This window comes from Pholis gunnellus (genome assembly GCF_910591455.1).
Source record: "Pholis gunnellus genome assembly, chromosome: 9".
NCBI lineage: Eukaryota > Metazoa > Chordata > Actinopteri > Perciformes > Pholidae > Pholis > Pholis gunnellus.
The window spans coordinates 23,563,967-23,585,269 of record NC_136535.1 but is presented as its reverse complement, the minus strand read 5'-3'; the positions used below and the strand labels follow the sequence as shown (position 1 = coordinate 23,585,269).

General features: G+C 42.4%; 3 protein-coding genes across 4 annotated transcripts; 2 read left to right on the top strand and 1 right to left on the bottom strand.

Moving 5' to 3' along the window:
* Nucleotides 1-635: 635 nt before the first annotated feature.
* her8.2 (hairy-related 8.2) lies at nt 636-1,860 on the bottom strand (the record flags this gene model as incomplete). The annotated part of the gene is made up of 4 exons (XM_079165735.1): nt 636-967; nt 1,369-1,447; nt 1,555-1,650; nt 1,798-1,860. 4 exons carry the CDS (start codon nt 1,858-1,860, stop codon nt 636-638), a joined length of 570 nt encoding a protein of 189 aa, XP_079021861.1.
* Nucleotides 1,861-4,721: 2,861 nt separating this feature from the next.
* On the top strand, nt 4,722-12,873 carry cab39 (calcium binding protein 39). Of its 2 annotated transcripts, none has more exons than XM_079165726.1 (9): nt 4,722-4,860; nt 7,479-7,634; nt 7,754-7,918; nt 8,503-8,621; nt 9,250-9,418; nt 10,394-10,453; nt 11,235-11,300; nt 11,783-11,926; nt 12,041-12,873. In XM_079165726.1, exons 2-9 carry the CDS (start codon nt 7,521-7,523, stop codon nt 12,227-12,229), a joined length of 1,026 nt encoding a protein of 341 aa, XP_079021852.1. In that variant the 5' UTR covers nt 4,722-4,860; nt 7,479-7,520; the 3' UTR covers nt 12,230-12,873. The 2 variants fall into 2 exon arrangements, with proteins under 2 accessions (XP_079021852.1, XP_079021853.1); XM_079165727.1 differs by lacking the exon at nt 4,722-4,860 and adding an exon at nt 5,808-5,988.
* A 2,240-nt stretch (nt 12,874-15,113) lies between these two features.
* itm2ca (integral membrane protein 2Ca) lies at nt 15,114-20,692 on the top strand. Its single transcript, XM_079165730.1, has 6 exons — nt 15,114-15,481; nt 17,058-17,201; nt 17,809-17,997; nt 18,420-18,530; nt 19,247-19,397; nt 19,574-20,692. Exons 1-6 carry the CDS (start codon nt 15,389-15,391, stop codon nt 19,663-19,665), a joined length of 780 nt encoding a protein of 259 aa, XP_079021856.1. The 5' UTR covers nt 15,114-15,388; the 3' UTR covers nt 19,666-20,692.
* The last annotated feature ends 611 nt before the right edge of the window (nt 20,693-21,303 follow it).

Genomic DNA, 21,303 nt, shown 5'->3' with positions numbered 1-21,303 from the left:
GGCTAATATCTTTTTTTTCCAGAACATACTGTTGATTTTTTGTCTAATGCTTCAACTATAAAAAGCCAGGCTGATTATATTTCCATGTCTATATTCGTAGGATTATATTGGCAAATAATCTGAAGCAGTTTGGGTCTCCTTGATGAAGTTATTAAATGTGAGGGACTTGTGATTGGTCCTTCTGCACAGCACGGCCATTATAGCAAGAATTTCCAAACATAATTGACCACAGCAGCTGTACATGAACCGGACTCTCAAGTGTACAATCAGTTTTATTATTATTAATGTTTGGGTTAATCATACAGCAAAGGAGGAAGACATTTAAAATCTATGCAATGACAAGCAAGTGCAGATCAAAGTAGCAAAAGTCATGCCTTATGATATCAAATAAATAAAGCTGTTAATACAATAAATACAAGAACGATTAATAAGAGCCTTCTACAATGCAGGCTACGAGAAGTCGACTTCTAAAGGGAAGTACTGAGAAAAGGTCTGTATAGAATCATTATAGCACACCTACAATAATAATCACTGGAACAAAACTGCCCCACGTTTGTCTTCTGAGCACCATATCTATAAGATACATAACAGAGGATGGCCTACAACAAAAAAATGGAGAACCAAGATCCACAATTTCACCAGGGCCTCCACATATCCAGCATCCCCAGGTGGGAGCTGTGGAGCGCTGGCCTCTCTTGGCATCCTGGGCCCTCTCTCTGGAGCTGTCTCCCAGCAAAGGCGTCCCCTTTGAGGGGTGTGCCAGGGTAAGGGACGTCACGCCTGGGTGAGGCCTGGAGGGGGCGCTCGTCGGTGGACCTGGGCAGGGACTTGAGTAGGTGGTTGAGCAGGCGGGAGCCCAGAGTCTTGTCCATCCAGTCACAGGTAAGGAGCATGTTGTGGACTTCGTGCATGCACTGGATGTACCCTGTGCTGTATTTCTGCTGGGTTTCCAGGCCCAATGAGGGGTCTGCGGGAGAAAAAAGGATGGAGGGGAGGTGTGAAGTTATAGCAGCCCCTGGTGGTGGTGGTGGTGGTGGTGAGAGCATAACATGCATCCAGAAAAATAGCTTCAACTGTTGCTTCTTTCCCATCAGGAAGCTGCTCATTGATACTTTATCTTATACAACACAATTTCAAGTAACTATGTGCCAGATATATGCCAGACAGTACCAGATAGCAACTTTACAGCTGAATACTCAGTAGGGATCTCAAGCTATTTTATGGCATATTTAACTTTGTATAACCCAATCTTTTTACCCAATGAAGGACATAAATGATAAATAGAACAGCCAGTATTATACAATCTATAATCCACATACACAATCCAAACATATGTGACTCACAAAGACAAACGCACATGTTCCTTACCGTTCAGTTTAATGCTCTGGATGTTTTGCAGATGCTTCACTGTCATCTCCAGAATGTCGGCTTTTTCCAGTTTGGATTGCTGTTGAGAGACGAGCAGCCCTTTGAAGTTAACTCGAGTCAGCCTTCCATTTGTTTACTTGTTAGCCTACAGAGGGGACGAGACACGTGAGGGGGAAAGATACTCACATCGAGTCTGAACGCTCCGATCACAGTCTCTTTCAGCTGATCCAAACAACTGTTTATCCTCTCCCGTCGTTTCCTCTCAATGAGTGGCTTCCTCATCTGTAAGGGTGGGAAAGCAACGTCGGGTTAGAGGCAGCCAGGATGGAGAGGGTATACCCATGCGGGAGCGCACGAGGACGAAGTGGTCCACGGTGTGCGCATTCTAAAAGAGACAATTGATCTACAGTATATCCAAGTGTAAAATACCTTTCTCTCCTCCTTGGCACTGGGATGTTTGCCCACGTTGTGCGCCATGGATGAAGCAGTCATGCTTTCTTTTCTTTTTTTTCCTCGGGTGTCTGTGCGCTTGTGCCTCCTCTCTACTCTGAATCTCAGCGCGTCTCTCTAGGGTCCTCCGCGCGGCACGGCCCTCTTTTTATCGGAGCGCAATTAGCATGTGAATGCTCCCAACTCTTTGGCTGCGGGATTTTCCCACACACGGGGTCCCATCAGTCAAGACTGACAGGTCACTGGCTCCATTCAATAACCGAGAGACCCGGCCTAGAAAAAAATAAAAAAAATACTCACAAGCGACAGATGTCCAGCCTGAAACCATGCAATGCTCTCCAACCCCTCCCATCCCCTCCTCCCTTTCGCTCTCCACCCAACAAAAAACCTGCAGTTTCCTCTTCTCCCAGGGATGAACAAGAGTGTGCAGTTACCGTGCTGTACTCCGGGGAGCCCCTCGTTTATTCTTCGCAGGAGCAACATTACACTGTACCTGCAAAAGGGCCCAACCTGTTCCCTCAAAAGCTCACAGGAAGACACAATAGACTGACAAATCACTGGAGAGTATATATCTGTCCATAAGCATATATTTTGCCTGTATGGAAGAGCACCTCTGATGATACAATTGTGGTACAAACCACAGGCTGGACTTGATGCATGACTGATGAGTTAATGCAATAAGTCACTATGACTTCATGTGATTAGATCACACTTAATATGCGACCATAGCTGGATCTCATCCATAAAAGGTCGTTTCAGACCTGTGAGAACAATAACAACCCATGTGCAATCTTTTCGAACTCGTGCAATATTACTTTCAGAATATTTTGTGCTCTAAAACTTTGTATTACTTCATTGACAATATCCTTGTCAATATCATGCATAATATTGCTTTTCTGTTTTAGTTATGAGGCACAGGTTATTATTATTACTTTTTAATCTCATGTTGTTGCAATTGAATGTGTCTATTTTAGTTGAATTTACTATATTTACATCGCTCTTATTGTCATATATTGACTAGTGCCAGTATTACTTCTTATAAACGTAATTTATAACTTATTACTCTATTGTTCATATTTGTTTATATGTTTATTCTATTGTTTTGTCTTATTCTTCAGTCTTTGATCAAACTATAACACATGAATTTCCTTTGGGATTGATAAAGGTTGAGCTTATTTTATCTTATCTTATCTTATGCTAAGGTTCCATATATGACGATTGAAATAAAGTAGCTACAGTTTAAATATGGAGCGATTTTATGATGCATATACAATTAGAGATGGTTTCATGCTGGCTGCAGCAGGAGAGTCAGACCAAGCAAAGACACAGACGCCTCTCTGCTCTTTGAGAAATAGAAGGACACCACTCGCAAACGGCTTTGATCACTCTCCGTGTTTTCTAATGTCAGACATCTGCTCTTAACTGTTAGCGAGCAGATGTCAGAGTGACCAGATGTCCCCCCTCCACAACCCACCTTTAGGTCCCTTCAAGCGCGGGCCCCTGTTTTAGGAGCCACGCGACTGCCAGGCGACTGCCGGGTCGTGGGAACCGGAGCCGAACAAAGGGCGCTTTTCATTCAAACCTAATCAGCATGAAGAGCGTAATAACCTCCAGAGTTGGTGGGCAGTCGGGCCGAGGAGGAGGAAGAGGAGGGGAAGGAGGCTTTGGCATGTGACCAATGGATGGCCAGTGTTTTAGCCAGGTGTAATCCATTACTGCAAAGATGAAGACAGATCAGTGAATTAGATCGGAATGTCAGAAACGCATCAGTTAGGTAGATAAATACATCATTAACCCCGGTTTTATTAATAAGGTAGTGTCATTTTTTTTCAATGGCAACTTCCTTTTTGTAGTGGTTGCCATGGGAAAACGAGATTAAGAATTTTGAGTTTTACTGCAATCAATTCACATGACATTTAGGGCTGTGTCCAAGATGTCCAAGATAATTGACATATTTATAGAAAATACACCTTTCCTCTTTTAATGATGTGTTTTGAGAAATGTTATGTTTTGGGAAGTATTTCATTTTTTGGCAAATGTTTTGTTTTTGACATGCCATTGTGTTTTGACCTTCCGGGCCACCGTAGTAAATTCTCATAATAAGTTAATAGATCAGCTATTCAAACAACTATTCTTTTATCATTATTATGACTATTACGACAGGCCCTAGTGCACACTATTATGACAAGCCCTAGTGCACACTATTACAACAGGCCCAAGTGCACACTATAATGACGTCCCCTAGTGTAGGCCTACTAACTCTGGTGTATTTTGTGTCATGGTTGCCTGAATCAATTACCATTACCACCAAACATTCCCACTTCATTATAGTAAGTTACGATACTTTCCATGACCGTAAACTTGCCCTCCTTTTTGTTACAGTAGGACACTGACATGGCGCCTCATTTGCTCTCCATATTCTTGCATCACGTTCAGAAGGTTACTCCAGCAACAACATTTCTATCCTCCAGAATATAACTTCTATATGAAGTTTTTGTTTTTTTTGTTATTTTTTTAATTTATAAATAACTTTACACAATCTTTTTTTATTTTGTCTTTAATTTATAAATAACCTTACACAATATTGTTTGTTTGTTGTATTTGTTTTAATGAATAACATTATTATTGTGTTTAAATGATAACTGTCATAAAGTCATGCTGTTACACACTCCGGTACAGTAGGTAGCGGTATGCACCTTAAACGTTGGTTTTGTAGTCCACCATTAAACTCAAAGAAGAAGAAGAACACTTCTGTCCATGGGCTGAGCGCGCCCTCGTGCGGTCACCTGCCTTCCTCGCGGGCTTGTTGCCATGACACGAGACGACCACAGGGGGGCGGTAGAGGACGCTGCTGCTGCTGTGACAACCGCTCCGCTGCAAAACGTTACCAGTCGATCTCAGAGAAAGAACTGAGAGACAACAAGGGGCTGCACAATTTAGCTTACAGTAAGTTATACGAATAAGGGGAGGAGGCGAACAAGGAAGCATCCGAGTTGACCTTTGCTGTCTTGACAAATCGGGGGAAACTAGAGCCAATTCAAGGTAACGTTGTATACTGGTGTGAGCTAACGTTACTGCTATCTGCAAGCATTGTGGTGTGAGGCTACTGTAGCTAGCCACGGCTGCCTTCAAGGTATAGCTTGTTAGCTACATTTGCTAACCTGTCTGCCAGGCCTGGCTAACGTTATGCTAGCAGGGCTAAGCTAACTGACGTTACCGATATAACGCGTTACGTTGCAAATCTGTCTTTTATGGCGTAAGTTACTTACTATATCTAAGATATTTTAAATGAACCTAACGTTAATTCAAAGCAGATAGGAAAAGGGTTTGTAAGCTTTCGGCCTGCAGAGGCCTTCTGTGTGTCGACACACACACACACACACACACACACACACACACACACACACACACACACACACACACACACACACACACACACACACACACACACACACACACACACACACACACACACACACACACACACACACACACACACACACACACTTCCAGAATCAAGCCAATGATAGCACTGTTGTTTGGTGCACAGTGATTGAAATATTATAGTACTTATACATATAATCCTTTTGTTTGTGTGTTTTTCTTGTGGGTAACTACTTCAGGCTCCACTAACTGGATGTATAAAAGCATGCTCTGGCTAACATGACTATAGTTCAGTATCTAGAAAGGTATTAATGCATCCGCAGCACATCTTGCCATTTATTCGTTGTGCCTTAACATCACTCATGCACACGATACTTGATTACTAACGGGATTCATTGTTGTGGTTAGCGGCCACCAGCTGGTTTTGAACCTGCCATATGTTTCACTCCTATTTGCGTCACTGAAGGCGGTTCTTGCAGCCTGCTGGTCATCACTAACGAGCATTAGTCTGTGCAGACAGAAGGATTTGGGCCACCTGGCGAAATCGAGGTGTGTCCAGATTAATAAAGATGTAAGTTAAGCAAGTGCAAACTTCCGCCCAGTCGCACATGACACATCACATAGGTATAATGGGACTGCACCTCCCACTTTTACTGCTTGGGTTTATATTCCTGGCCCCAGCCTGGCTTTCTAAATGTGGACTCCCTGTCAGGACTATAAGAGGACCAGTGTGACTACTCCAGGGTTTGTGTTCAGAGTCTAGAGGGATTTGGTGCAGGACAACAGGTTGGTGACAGACTGGTAGATCAGCAGCTCTGAGTGACTAGCGTTGATGTTTTGGCAAACCTCAGTATCATACTGGTTAATCGTGTTTTAATTTGAGATGTTTTCTGTACTAAAATGATCACGACACTGGGATGTTTCTGCCTTGAGTTCTTGGAATAGGTAGTCATCCTACGTCAGAATCCGCTTTATACGCATACAAGGAATTTGACTCCGGTTTACTCATTGCTCTCAACATACATAAAAAGAATATACAGATAAACAAGGACATGAAAGACAACAAAGTAGAAGAGAGAAACTAAGCTTTAACATGTAACTACTATGTACAGTATAAATATGTATGGAAGAATATATATGAACATAAAGAACAATGACGATGGATTTGTGACCCAATATATGAAGAACGGAGCACATTTTGCCTTCATAGATTAGGCTTTCTTGGCTTCTTGTTTGCTGGCTTTTGCCCCGTAGTTTCGGTCAGGTGGGTCGGGGAGTTGTGGAGATAAGGGTTCTTCTAACCCAGTTAAATAAGAGCAGCAGTGAGATATGGTCCAGGTTTATCTTGGGTTAGATGTGTTTTTGTATAGTGAGAACGCTCAATGCATGTGTTTTATTGACCTAGATGACTTCCCTGAGAAGGCGTTGTATGTTTTAATATGGCACCGTGTTTATTTGGACTCGTTTGTTGATGTTAAGGGAGTGGGTCAAACAAAGGGCTGAGGCTATGTCATGGTGCAAGTAGACCTATGTAATAGTAAACATTGCTTGGTTAATCATTTACTGACAATCACCAGAGCATTAAAGGTCAGAACTATCACAGGCTGTATGCTACCTTTGGCCTTGGTGATTCACAACAGTAATGCCAAAGTATAGATATGTTATTGAGGCAGTATAATGCAATATTAACTACTTGTCTATTGTTTAACCCATGAGCAGTGAGTTACTGGTTGTGTTAGTGAGAGTTAGGTGAGAAAAGAACATGTCATTTTAATAGATAAGTGTGGTAAATTATACGTTGTTTAACACAACATGTCCCAATAGTTATTTTTTTCATATTCTCTATTATAGAAATAACACATCCTGTAACTGATGCATCACCCAACCAACCAACCATACATACTGTTAATATGAAGTTTGAAGTGTTTTGTAGAGGTGAAGCGTGACACTTCACTGACGTGTGTTGTATCGACTGTTATCATTCTTAGGATCTGTTTCGTCAGCCTTTGCCCAGACTTGCATGGTATCATTGCTATGTTTGCATGAGCACGACTTGTGAGTCATTAGCGAGTCACTGGCTATATATCTGTTATCACTTCCTCCACCTATTACACCACAAAGATAGCTTTTGTTTGTGTAGTTCATCTGTTAATTTAGGTTGTTTTCTTTACACTACAACATTGTCTCTGCCCCCCTTTTTTTGACTTTTTACATGCTCTTAGTTCTCAGCTCAGCAGTCCAGCTCTGATCCACTTTTATGTTTTTTGTACATGTAGGTGGACAGCCCACTGCCTGGTAGCTCGTGGTAACTCTCCGCCATGCCTTTCCCCTTTGGCAAGTCCCACAAGTCACCGGCGGACATCGTCAAGAACCTTAAGGACAGCATGACGGTGCTTGAGAAGCATGACATTTCTGACAAAAAGGCCGAGAAGGTAGGGTGAATCTCGCTCCTCTTACTTTGGGGATTCATCACTCTTATTGTGGGGTAACAATGAGTTGGATGGAGCTTTTTTTCTGATGCTTAAAATGATGTTATGTATGTGTGTTTCAGGCCACAGAGGAGGTGTCAAAAAGCCTGGTGGCCATGAAGGAGATCCTGTATGGGACGAATGAGAAGGAGCCCCAAACAGAAGCAGTGGCCCAGCTTGCCCAGGAGCTCTACAACAGTGGCTTGCTCAGCACCCTAATAGCAGACCTCCAGCTCATCGACTTCGAGGTGAGACGTCGAGGGATGCACGTGTGTTTAAAAACGCACACATCTGCCTAACGGTGATACGTGGGCAAACCTGCGTCTCCCTGCAATATGTCAAACTGGTGTAATAACTGCTGACTCACCCGATCACAGCATGACTCATAGTGTTGTGTGATCGCTCTCTTCCTCTTGCACCCTCTGTAGTCCTCGCTGCCGGGACAAAAAATAGAAGCCCGGGAAGAATTTGCAAATCACATAGAAACATATGAAAGTGATTCAACATTTTAGTTCTGCACACATTTGGTTTGTGCTGAATTGTTGCCTTTTTGTAAATAGAAGGGTCCTTGGTTTTGTCATAAGACGACATCTATCTTCATTCATCATTTATTTATTTGTCGCTTAGTTTTGACATATCAGTCAGATTTTAAAAACATCATACTTTATGTTTAGAGCTGCGTCTTGGCTTTCCGCTGTTCTTTACCTCCTGACTGCATTGTCAGTTTAGAAGTATGTTGTATGAACCTTTTGTGTGTATTGTTTTCTTTATTATATTTCATTCACACAGTCTGCTTTATCACACCTGCATGTGCTTCACCTGTTGCCTCCAGGGTAAGAAGGATGTGGCTCAAATCTTCAACAACATCCTGAGGCGTCAGATTGGCACCCGGACGCCCACGGTGGAGTACCTCTGCACCCAGCAGAATATCCTCTTCATGCTGCTGAAAGGGTACACACACACACACACACACACAGAGTAATCATGCACCGCTTCACCTTTTAGACTTTAAATGAATGAATAGTGTTGAAACAATACACCTCTTAATGAAAAGGCCAAGCAGCTTCCTAACATGAAAGCAACTGTTTCAAATGGTCTGACTGCTGCCTTAAGAAGAAGAAGAAGAAGAATGAATAAAGGAACACATTTTTTTGCCAATAAAGCAACATTGAACTTCGGTAGAAGCTGTGTCTGTCTGTCTAAAAAAGGGATACAAATATGTTGACTTATTTAAATATTCTGTTACGTTGCTCTTTGTCGTGGCCTCTTTTTAGAGCGTAGTCTGCTTCTATATCTATTTAATATTCTATAATGGTGTGAACCCCTTTCCCCTTCACCCAGCTCAATCTCTACTTCTCATTTTTCTATAAGTAAAAACTTGAGTCTCACTGCTGGAGGGCTCGTATATTGTCAAACCTGTCAGGAAAAGGCTACATGCTAGCTCGTTAGCGGTTTTGCGTCATTAATGCCCTAATTGGCACAACTGGTGATATGTTATTTGGTATCAAGAAATGCATGTGTGTGTGTGTGGTATGCTCCTATATGACGATAAGTCCTTGTCCCGTGTTGTTCTGTGCAGGTATGAGTCTCCAGAGATCGCCCTAAACTGTGGCATCATGTTGAGAGAGTGCATCAGACATGAACCGCTGGCCAAAATCACGCTGTGGTCGGAGCAGTTCTACGACTTCTTCAGATACGTGGAGATGTCCACTTTCGACATCGCCTCAGACGCATTTGCCACTTTCAAAGTGAGTTGGCTCGTTTGTTCAGCTGTTTTGAGTCATGCACAGAAACAGTGTGACCCCTTACATGCAGGACGTGCAGGATTGTCCCCCCCCCCCCCCCCCCCCCCAAACAATCCAAAAGAGTAATGTGAGAAGTAACTCACTGATATACTGTAAGTCATTAGCAGAGATATTGTTTTCATCTCTCTTCAGCAAACGCGTGTCCTACTTCCTGCTACTTTGTTGATGGTGGTTTGTTTACATTATATAATCTGAAACATTGTAACTAACCAGACGACTCAAGCTGCACATTAGTTGGCTGCAAGTAGTGCTGCTGCTGCTGGTATATAAATACAATATAAAGACACATTGACACTAACAGATTTGTAGCCAACAATGGCCGCCATAATGAGAAAGACACAAAGTTCTGACATGATTTGTGTACCTGAATGCACCACTAGAGCCGTCATGAATCAGCCTCTAATTCTCAAAACAGAAAATCACCGTGGCTGATGATGAAGCCTAACCCTAACCTCTTTAGTGTTTCACTTCAATGAAATAAGTAGATGAGATACTAAATCCTATTTAGTCATTTTATCATTCAAACCACTACCAGTAGTTTGCTGGTTGTCCAGACTTCTATCAGAGTCTCAGTTTTAAGCTGGTATTTAAAAGACTGGAGTGAATCTTAGGCTGTGTGGACAAACTTCAACAACACAGATTTATAAATATAATGTCTATTCCGTCCAATAGAGGATTTATTTGCTAACATAATTGCAGCAGATAAACTAGTTGTCATATGAGGATTATGTCCAGAAATATCACGAACACTGTAACCCAAAACATTTCTTTCTTGTCTAATTTTGATGGAGGTTTTCAGTTTTTGTATTTGAAGGATTATTCATGCATGTGCTTCAGAGGGGACACAAACAGGACCAGACTAACTGATGACCATTCAGTGCAAATGTGTTTCTCATTGTCTGCATCGTCTACTTTCAGGACCTCCTCACAAGACACAAACTACTGAGTGCAGAGTTCCTGGAGCAGCATTATGACAGAGTAAGTTCCCACTCAACCGAAAACGAGTGTTTAAAAGGCAAAAGGCTTCACCCGCAGTGAGACAGAAAGGGTTAAAGTGCTACGCTAAGTGTGGCAATGACACCAGAGAGGCAAGAAACGATGTAGCAGCTCAACGAGTGAATAACAATTCAGATCCTAAACTATTATTTTACAAGATGAAGATCTTGTAAGTGAAGTACGGTAGAGTACATCACAACAAATCAATGAGGCCATGAACAGAAAGGCATTGGGCAATTTCTGCCTGTTTCCACTCATCTACACGTAATGTAATAATTTAAGTGTGCACAAAGGCCATGTACTGTATTGAATGAATCTAAATGAAATAAAAATGTGTTGCGTAGTTATTTTTATAGAAAATACATTTTTCTTTTCCGCATTTGGTTTGCTGGTCAGGAGAACAGATTGTCCTGCGTTGTAACTGGTTTCAAAACGACACATTTATTATTGTCTGGCCTGCGACTCCTTGCTTTAGATGAACTTCACCGCTTTCTTTTCACCAGTTTTATGTAAATTTAAACTGTGGTCGTCTGGGTGTTTGGCATGCTGGGAGACTCTTTCCTCGACAAACATGAAACCAGACATTTGGGACATAATATGCAGGCTGTGAACACAAAGTGTCTGTCAGTCTGTGAGGGCAAATCTGTTCCCGTCCTGTCATTGTGTTTGGATACAAGACAACGATGCGGTTGTGTAAACCGCTACTTGACGCATTTAGATGACACTCTCTCTCTCTCTCACTCTCACTTCCCTTTCTCTCCAGTTCTTCAGTGAATATGAGAAGTTACTCCACTCAGAAAACTACGTGACTAAGAGGCAGTCCCTCAAGGTAAGCGGCCAGTAAACAGGTTTCATGTGGTGGTGTAAGAGAGCTATTTAAAAACCGGGTCTGGTCACAGTGTTTGGTTTCTCTGAACCGCTCCTCCATCACCTGTCTTGACTGCCATCTAGTGGTGGGACCACGTTGCATGTTTTACACGTCCTCTGACGCACCTTTTAGTATATGGTGTTTGCTACACTTTGATTTTTACCACATTTATTGCTACATTACTGTCACCTTAATCTGAATAACATTCATGTTATCGTGACGTTCTGAGGCCATAATCTGTAAACAAACTGGTCCCCGACTGACAAGTTAAACCTGCTATCTCTCAAGTTATAAAGTTTATTATTGATTTATGATAAAGTTATAAACATTGAGGTGGGCAAAGAAAGTTTCAGACTCATTTTGGCAAATTTGCAACTGAATATATATATATATATATCTTCGAATGAATATTTATTTCTGTGTATTGCTCTGAAATGATCTAGTTGCTGGGGGAGTTGCTTCTCGACCGGCACAATTTCACCATAATGACGAAATACATCAGCAAGCCGGAGAACCTCAAACTAATGATGAACCTGCTGCGGGACAAGAGCCGCAACATCCAGTTTGAGGCTTTCCATGTTTTTAAGGTAAAAGTTGACCACATCAAAGATACGTACACTGTATATATATATTTATATACTGTGTGTGTGTATATATAGATATATATGCACTGTATTAAAATCCTCTTCCCACACGACCAGGTGTTTGTGGCCAACCCCAACAAGACGCAGCCCATCCTGGACATCCTGCTGAAGAACCAAACCAAACTCATCGAGTTCCTCAGCAAGTTCCAGAACGACAGAACGGAGGACGAACAGTTCAACGATGAAAAGACTTACCTGGTCAAACAGATCAGGGACCTCAAGAGGCCCGCCCCCCAGGAGGCCTGAGGAAGGTGTGCAGAGGTGTGGGTGGGCGGGGGGAGCCACCAGGACGACAACGTCTGCCTAACGGACCCATCAGCAGCTGCTCTTCTGGTTTCTGAACAAAGAAATGGAAAAAAACCAACGTACCCATATCAACTCATCAGGAAGTCGCCAGCTCCTCCGCTTCTCAGTGAACATTTTATTACTTATTTTTTTGTTTTTAGTCTTTTTCCTTCAAAAAGAAATACGAGAAAATAATAGATGCTGCTGCTTTCTTGCACATTGAGACATGTTAGGTATGTTATAATGACAGTCCATCAAACATAGGGACAGAAAATACAGTACGGCCGACTTCCTGATAGACACACACACACCAAGGAACAAAAGTTTACACACATATATGTATTACATAAAAACATGCATACACACATACTGCAAGAATATCAGCTGAAACCGTGTGGTGGAAATGGTACGAGCAAGTTGAACATTGGTGTGTTGGTTGCATGCCTTGAAATGCGCCGGCTCCGCGGCTGTACCGAGCGCCGGCTCCGGCTCCCATGTTCAGTGCCACAGACTCTGAAATTTGCACGCGCATCGCAGCAACCGCTACAGTTCTCGTATCAACGCCTTCATCCAATAAAACAACGGTGGCTCATTTTAGTGGTTTTCGTGGGAGTGTGTGGGGTGGGGGTGGGGGGGGGGGGGGGGCGAGCGAGCTCTCGGATGCCATCACTTAGAACCATTTACCTCCTGTGTGCTTCGTTTTACGACACGGCACTTGAAGCACACGAGGAAACGAGGGAGGGATGAAGGGGATGCATTTGGTAAAAGCCCTGAGAGTCTCTTTTATTGTTTGTTTTGGGACAGGGTGAACATGTACATATGCCTTTTTTTTTTTTTTTTTGCTTTGTAGATTTGTTTTTGTTTAACCTTGACATATGAATATATATTATATATATATTACTTTAAACATCACGTTTTTGGTTAATTATAATCAAATTACTTTCTAAACTATAAAAGAAACAAGTTAAGTGACGTTGTTTTTTTTTGCATTTCATTTTACTGCTGATAAAATGGTTGCTGTTGGGTTTCTTTGTACATAACTTAAAGGGCCGGCTCACATTTAGCTAACCTCGTCTAGGATATTAACAATTTGTACAGCGGAGGAATGTCATGGTATTAGCTCTGGATCTGGTCATCTTCTTCTTACTCGCATCTACATTGTGAGCGTCTCTCAGACTGCCGAAGACGTGCAGGAGGGGATTGGGAGAGTATTAACTGAGACATTAAAGCCTGTGTTTGTGCACTTTGTGAGGTGCTGAGCGATCATCATCACCTAACTGGAGTCGAGGATAGCCCCCCCCCCCCCCAATTTCATTAACTTGTTTTATTTCCTCATTCTCACCACTCTGCTGGTGGCCTGGGAGTGCTGTGTGGCCCCTCAGTGAGTGTGATTCAGGGGTGAGCTCATCAGGACATTGGCAACTCAGCCGCCATTCTTACCCCTCCTCCTTTCTCTTCAGAGGGTTTATAATTCCAGTACAATTGTGAGTGTAAAGCATTGTGGGTAGCAGAGTACTCTGGGCATGTTGGATTGTCCTCGTGGTGCGGAGCGAAACTGATGAAACCACAGATTTGTTAATGCGCATGTGACCGACATGGTCCATGTAATGAGACATGAATTCATTTTTCAATTAGAAACCATCTCAGTGCGGATAGCCGACAGTTCTTCCATTCGCATCGAACATGCATGTTCCTCACTGGCTGTGCATGATGCTGTACTAAAGATGTTGTACTGGAATTGTTTCTTTTGTTTCCAAGTATTTAACAACATTGAAATGCCAAATTGAACCATTGGCTGTATGGCTGTGTGCTGACTTTGACTCCAGTTTCAGCAGAGAGCGCGTGGGTGCTTTCAGAAGTGTCAAAGGCCCGGGCCCTACAATCGAAATAAAGAAAAAAACATTTGGAATAAAATGATGCTGTGGTCGTTTGTTTTTGTGTGTTGACATTAGGATATGTACGTCTGCATGAAATATTTGAAGTGGGACTTTTTTCCAATTGGTGGAAGAAGTATTCAAACATGTTTGCTAAATAAAAAAATACTCCATTATACATAAAAATAAAAAGATTTCACAAGTAGGTAAGTATCAACACAATGGACTTTCATATCAAAGATAAAAACTCGGATACAGATAGTTTTCCTCATAATTATGACATGGATTAGAGTCTCATAATTGTGAGCTACTATATTATAATTAAGGTACAAAAATTATATATTTTTTTAACAAGCGGTTGAAACATAAATTGGCCTACAGTACAAACAATTGATCACAGTGACTTAAAATAATCCTGCTACTGTTCATACACGTATATCAAAAATAACTTCCTTTTAAACGGTCAAACAAATGAATTTGTATTTGGAATAAATTTGTCCATTCCAACAAATCAATTAAGCTTTTTCATCGATGAAGTGTTTCATTTTCATCTCGTCCCTCTTCCACTACTTTCTCTGACTTTTATCGTAAAAAACAAAAAAATTAGATTCGCAACTACTGCAACGTCTTTTCTTATGTGTAGCAGCAGTTACGGAGCATTTCCTCATTCACGTTTCTGTCCACCTGGAGAATAAGTCCCAATATTCACTCTTCTTTTAGCTCTGTGTTTGGTCTCCACCGACTCCTCATATCTGGCTCTAAACGTTCCACTGTGCACACAGCTATTCTGCTTTTTGTTGCTGGGCAGGTGTTGTTTATTTATTATTTACTGAAAACAGCTGCCTGCTGGCCCGACACCACCCATGAGAGCGGTGAGAGTCAACCAAAACAGCCAAGCAGTGGGTGTGACCGTACAGCCGAGCGGACGGTGACCTTGTCACATTTGATTTAAAACAGCGACAGAGCTGATGACACAATAGTGCGTTTTGTTGGTGAATGGAAACAGAGAGCATTGCACTAGTCCTTTAAGAGCAAATATTTAAAAAAAAAAACAGCACACTTCCGGTAGAACGAGACAAAACAGACAGAGACGGTGAGAAGAGGACGTTCCCGTCGACGAGGTGAGGGGCTTTTGTTTCAGGAAGGTGGCCAGTTATCCATAAGACAGACGAAGCGCGAGGACACCTGCAGACAGACAGAGATCAGACAGACAGACAGACAGACAGACACACACACACAGAGAGACATGGTGAAGATCAGCTTCCAGTCTGTCGCGGGACAGAAAGTGGAGAAGGAGAATGATGGCGACAAGACGGAAATTCTCATTCCGCATCCGATGGTGAGTAACGCGCCGCATGTTGTTATTTTTTATTCTTTATTAATATTGTTTGTCATGGTCGTCTTTGACTTGGTACTTGTGTAATGAGGTGCCCGCTATGCCCGCGGACTCTCCTGCATGGTTTTGTTGGTCTGCGGGTCAGCGTGCACCTGCACAGCCTGAACAGCAGGGGATTCTCCTCCTTGACAGCATTCATCGCCATTAGGTTTGGAAACAAAACATGCCATTGCTGCGTTGGTTTCCTTCTGCATCACTATAATTAAAAGCAGCCTTGAAGCAAGTTCTTATAATGTACAACTGTATGCCGTTTGTTTAGAGGTTGCTCAGATGAATGCAAGCAAAAAAAGCAATTTAACAATATTTAGGATTTGTAATGGGGTTTTGCTTCTATAGCAGCCACAGCCTCTGATTTCTTTCCTCCTGTGCAGATTTAAATAAATAACTCCCCCAGCTAAGGAAGAATGCAAGAAATGCATGAGATTTCTGGCTGACAAAATGGCAGATGGGTTGCAGCGCATGCAAGATTATTTTTCACTGCTCTCAAATGAGGCAGAGCAGTGGAGTGCTCAACTTTGCCCAGCAGCAGCAGCATCCCAGCATCGACCTCAACCCCTTATCAAAGACACATGGTGGAGCCCCGAAGATGATGAGCCGTGATTTTAATATAGATGGGACCTCATGCATGCACATGACATGAATATTTGCTAAAGCACAGAGCCGGAGTGGCTGAATGTGACTTTTGAAATCTGTTCAAATGTGTCGAGCAGGAGACGGACCGTCCTCGTGGTGTGTCACGCTCTCAGCTGGTGTGAAAAGAGCCTCTATCTTCTCTCCCGGTGGGGTGGGAGAACACAAAGAACCGAGTCTCACAGAAGTGTGTGTTCGCACATGCACAGTTGTCGCCTTGTCCTCGTGCACCCTCTGTTCCCAAACTCTTCCACAAAGAACAGTGTGCCGAACTGAAACAAGTAACACGAACACCGTGCTCTGCAAGACGTTGTGAAACAAAGGCACTGATTTCCATCTTTCATGTGTCATCTCCTTTTCTTTTTTAAATGATGGAACATGTTCGCACATGATTGTCATTACTTTCCTTTGAAGTTTCTAACAACAGTCCGATTTCCCATGCACACAATGATTTTCTTTTTTCCCCCCTTCACAGCTCCAAAAATAGCAACCATTGTTGTTTCTAAACCTGCCACAAGCGTTCTGCAGTACAGCACTTCTCTGTTAAGTCTTTGTTTTTGTCAGCGCATGGTGAGTGGCTACTATCTGTGTGTAGTGCCACCCTGCCAACAGATGGGCTGCGAGACTGGAGGCGTCTGGGAAGATTACTCACCATCTCTCAGTCAAGTTTTTATTACCGTGAGCTCCGTCATCCCTTCCTCTGGCCGGGCTCAGTGCTACTAATTCCTGCTTTAAAATGCGCTGTTAATGTGAGCTTCTATTTTAGCACTTCGTTAATTTGAGTCATTTTCAGCTGCTCGTCAGATGAGTAAGCTGATTGAAGCTCCCTGGAAATTCCTTTTCTGTAGTCATTTGAAGTATTAATATCTGTGTTGTGTGTCTTTTCCAGGATGACGATGAGCTGGTCCTGCCGCTGAGGCCCAAAAAGTCTCCCCTCAACGGCCTGTGCTGCCTGACGTTTGGACTGGTTGTGTTCATGGCCGGTCTGGTCCTAGCCTCCATTTATGTCTACCGCTACTACTTCATACCTCATGTGAGACCCCGATTATACTCTTCTGTGTGGTTTATGTGTCTCAGATTGACCCTTGCACCAAATACTGTATTCATAAAGGAAACTATGTCCTTTTTGGGTTTTATAACCTGCCCCGACAGATGGTTTGTTACACTAAACCATCTGAGGAGTCGTCACTGAAAACTGTAAAGGGAAAGGGGCTTTCAAAACAATATGTGGCAGGTGATTGGCGGAAACATTTATCAAACAAAGTCTTTCCGAAGCCAAACGGGAGTCGAGAAAGAAAATCCTTCTGTGTCGTTCTTTTCTCTTCTTTCAGATGAAGAAATACTCTGATATAACTGATGCTATTGCAGCGTCTACGCTAAGTTCTTTAGAAGCCGCCATTGTGGTTTTTGGGCAAATAATCGTCTCTGTGTTCTCTCTCACACACCTAATCCACGCCTGTAGCTGCCAATTGCTGACTGGTCTGTAGCACTGTGATTCAAACCACCAGTCGGTTATCGGATGTGAGATTAATTGTAGTTTATTTAAGTCACTGCTGTAAAAGAAGGATATTCTTGCCACAGACTTTCCGAGTGTTCCAGCCGGTGTGTTGATTCAGATGCTAAATTGTGTTTGTGTGCAGATCCCAGAGGAGAACATGTTCCGCTGCACGATTCTTTACGATGACTCTGAGTACGCTCCGCTGCGTGGGCGTCAGGAGCTGGAGGAAAATGTCGGCATCTACTTGGGCGACAACTATGAGAAGATCTCTGTGCCCGTGCCTCACTTTGGAGACAGCGACCCCGCTGATATAATCCATGACTTCCACAGAGTGAGCACACACACACACACACACACACACACACACACACACACACACACACACACACACACACACACACACACACACACACACACACACACACACACACACACACATTTGACAACTTGAATAGAGAACAAACTAAGTACACTGTTACATCTTTACTACAAGAAACTAAAACTATGAAAAGAAAATGTAAACAAAGTCCAGTCTACAACCATGCTAACGGCTCTTGGAGGCCATACTAAGGCACAGCAGTGCTTTTGCTAACATCGGCATGCTAACATGCTCACAAATTCATATTTTGACCTGATGATGGCGCTAGATGAAAACACAGTAGATACACAAAGTCAGATCCATCCTCTGGGGAGCATGAACAAATTTGACATTAGTAAAAATGTTGTCTTTTAATAAACTGTTTTATTTTCCAGGGACTTACAGCCTACCATGACATTGCTCTGGACAAGTGTTACGTTATCGAGCTCAACACCACCATTGTGATGCCTCCACGCAACCTTTTGGAGCTCCTTATCAACGTGAAGGTAACACAAATAAATCTTAGACAACTTAACGTTTTCATGAGCACCCTTTTCTCTTGAATGTCTAGAAAGAAATGGCTTTGCTTTTTGCCTTTGCCATTCCCAAGTGCTACTAATTGGTTAAAATGTTCACATTTGACTTATTAAATACAGTTGTATAAATGCAACAAACAAAAACTAAGCTCTGGCCTCAGGAGTTGAGGCCTGGTCACAGCAGAAAGTGACGCAGTGAAATTCATCAGAAATAGCTAGCGCAGGAGGCTTTGCGATGTAGCGAAGTCCTGCAGGGCTAGTTGGTTAACTACAGTAGTTAGCGAGCTAACAGCTTCCACGCTAGCTAGCTTATTTAAATGACCTAAAAACAGGAAATTAAACAATACAGTAACAACTATAAAAATGAACCAAAACCTTTTAAACCATGTGGCTAGCTGTCAGATTCAAAAGACTTGGTTGCATTGAGTCCCGTCTAGAAACCAAAATCTTTTGTGGAGCAGTTTGTATTCTGACAGAGGAGGCTTTAATGAAAGTGGATGGACAAGACACGACAGTTACGATAGCTCCCTCCATTTTCTACTCTTCAGCTCTTCGTTCCTTTAAAGGTCAGCACTGTCGAGTTATTTTATCGAAATGTTCAGACAACCAATGTGGGGACTGTTCAGCCCCTTAGTGTGTCTGTTATCCCTGTGAGCTTGTTTTTATTGTACCTCTGTCGCTTGCAGAAGGGAACATACTTGCCTCAGACCTACATCATCCATGAAGAGATGGTGGTGACCGACAAGGTGCACAACATGCGTGAGCTGGGGCCCTTCATTTATCGCCTGTGCAACGGGAAGGACACGTACCGCCTGAACCGCCGTGTCACCCGCAGACGTAAGTTGGGGTCATTGGAGGGCTCAATAGAAACATTTTTAAGTGCGGCGATGGATGGCGGTAGGGTCTGTGTTCTTATTTTAATGGCTAGAAGTGACTTTTGTTGTTTTCACAAAACGTTGTGATCAGATCAAGTCACATCACTGGTCCCCTTCTTCGTGTCTCACCCTCCTCAGGCATCAACAAGCGCGACGCAAAGGACTGCCACCACATCCGTCACTTCGAGAACACATTTGTGGTGGAGACTGTTATCTGCGATGAAGCGTGAAACACGGCGGTCATCCGTGTCATCCAGCACACCGAAAGGCACATCTCCAGTCATCGCCTCAGCCACTGTAGCATCCTCCTGTTACTCTGAGTTACTCTTAGCTTGTGATTTCAGTTTGATGTTGTAAAAGATTTTACCTGTCTGTTCCAATTTGTTTTACTTTTTTTGTTTTTATAATTCCCTTTGGTTATATTTACTCTGACGCGTGATGCAATACTAAACAGTTGGTTCTATCACAGGATTTTCCATGTAGCAAACGCCTTCAGCCAATAATGACTTATGATTTCAACACCTGTCCTCTTCCTCTGGGGATTTGTATGATGGTTACAGTCTCCATGTGTCTTCATGGAGACTGTTCTTTTGTTTTTGTTTGTCCCTCCCCCTGGAGGTGTCTCCAACGATCATCTGTGCAGAGCATGACGCCTTGCTTCTCTGAGCAAACATTATCCATAGATTTCAATAATATCTCCTGTTCTCTGCAATGTTAACATGGAACTGCCGATGACTAGTCGCTTGCTTGCTTCTCTTGCCTGCCTGTTGCCTCCTCGCTCCCCTTTCTGCTTTTCATTTCCTAGAAGGTTGCATTAGCTCTGTATTCACTTTTTTTTTTTGGTAAAGTATTCCATAATTGAACATCTTTATTTTGGGCGCTCATATTTGTCATCAGCTTTTGTCTTTTTCATTTTTTGCGCGCTCTTCCTTAATGCCTTTTTGTGGATCTTTTTTTTTTTTTCTTTAACTAGTGTCTTTGTTTTCACTTGCATGTGTTTATCTATAAGAGAGAAACAGCTCTGTTAGAATGTTTTGTAAACCAACGATTAAAGCCTTAGTCCAGAGTCAGAGACTGGACTAAAGTCATTACTGCTGAGAGAGAACATATTATATGGTATGTTAGTCAAACAAAATCAACTTTGATCTGTATATTTTGTCGGCTGATTAAATCATAATATCTGTCTGTGAATAAAGTAGTGACATTAACTCTGTTGATGCTTCGTTAATTTTCAGACCCCCAAACGTTTGGCAGAATAACCGAGCAACATCATTGTGCTGCAGCCCAAATAAAATCATTTCAGTTCTTTGTATTATCTATATTTTTTTGTAGCAACAATCCAAGTTGGTGCAATTTGTTTGTTATGAGGCGTGAGATTTTTTCATTGTTTATTTTCTATAAATCACTTCCAGGAGTGAGTTTGCTATGATGAATATTACCTCCTGGCAGATGACTTTGATCTCTTCCCTGTCGACATGACCACTGATGAAGACGAGATGCAGTTGACTGCGCCATAAGAAAGTTTATAAATGTGAATTAAGATTATTTTGGTCAAGAATTAACTTTTCATGCTCAACTTTGTAAACTTGTCTGTCACTGAATTCGAACAACTCGTATGTGTTTTTACCCAAATTATAAAAACGGTGTATTTTCTTGAACCATGCAGATGGTTTAATTGGCCAGATGTTGAGATGGACACATAAACGTTTTCCCCCGTGCCCTTTTTCAGCACGCTACAACAAATGATCTAACCAAGATTGAGAAATGTAGCTGAATTTCACAGCTTGCTATTGTATTCAGACAACGCAGCCTGCCTCCATCTGATCCCTCTACTTATTTGCTCATTCTGATGTTGATTATAGCTTTTA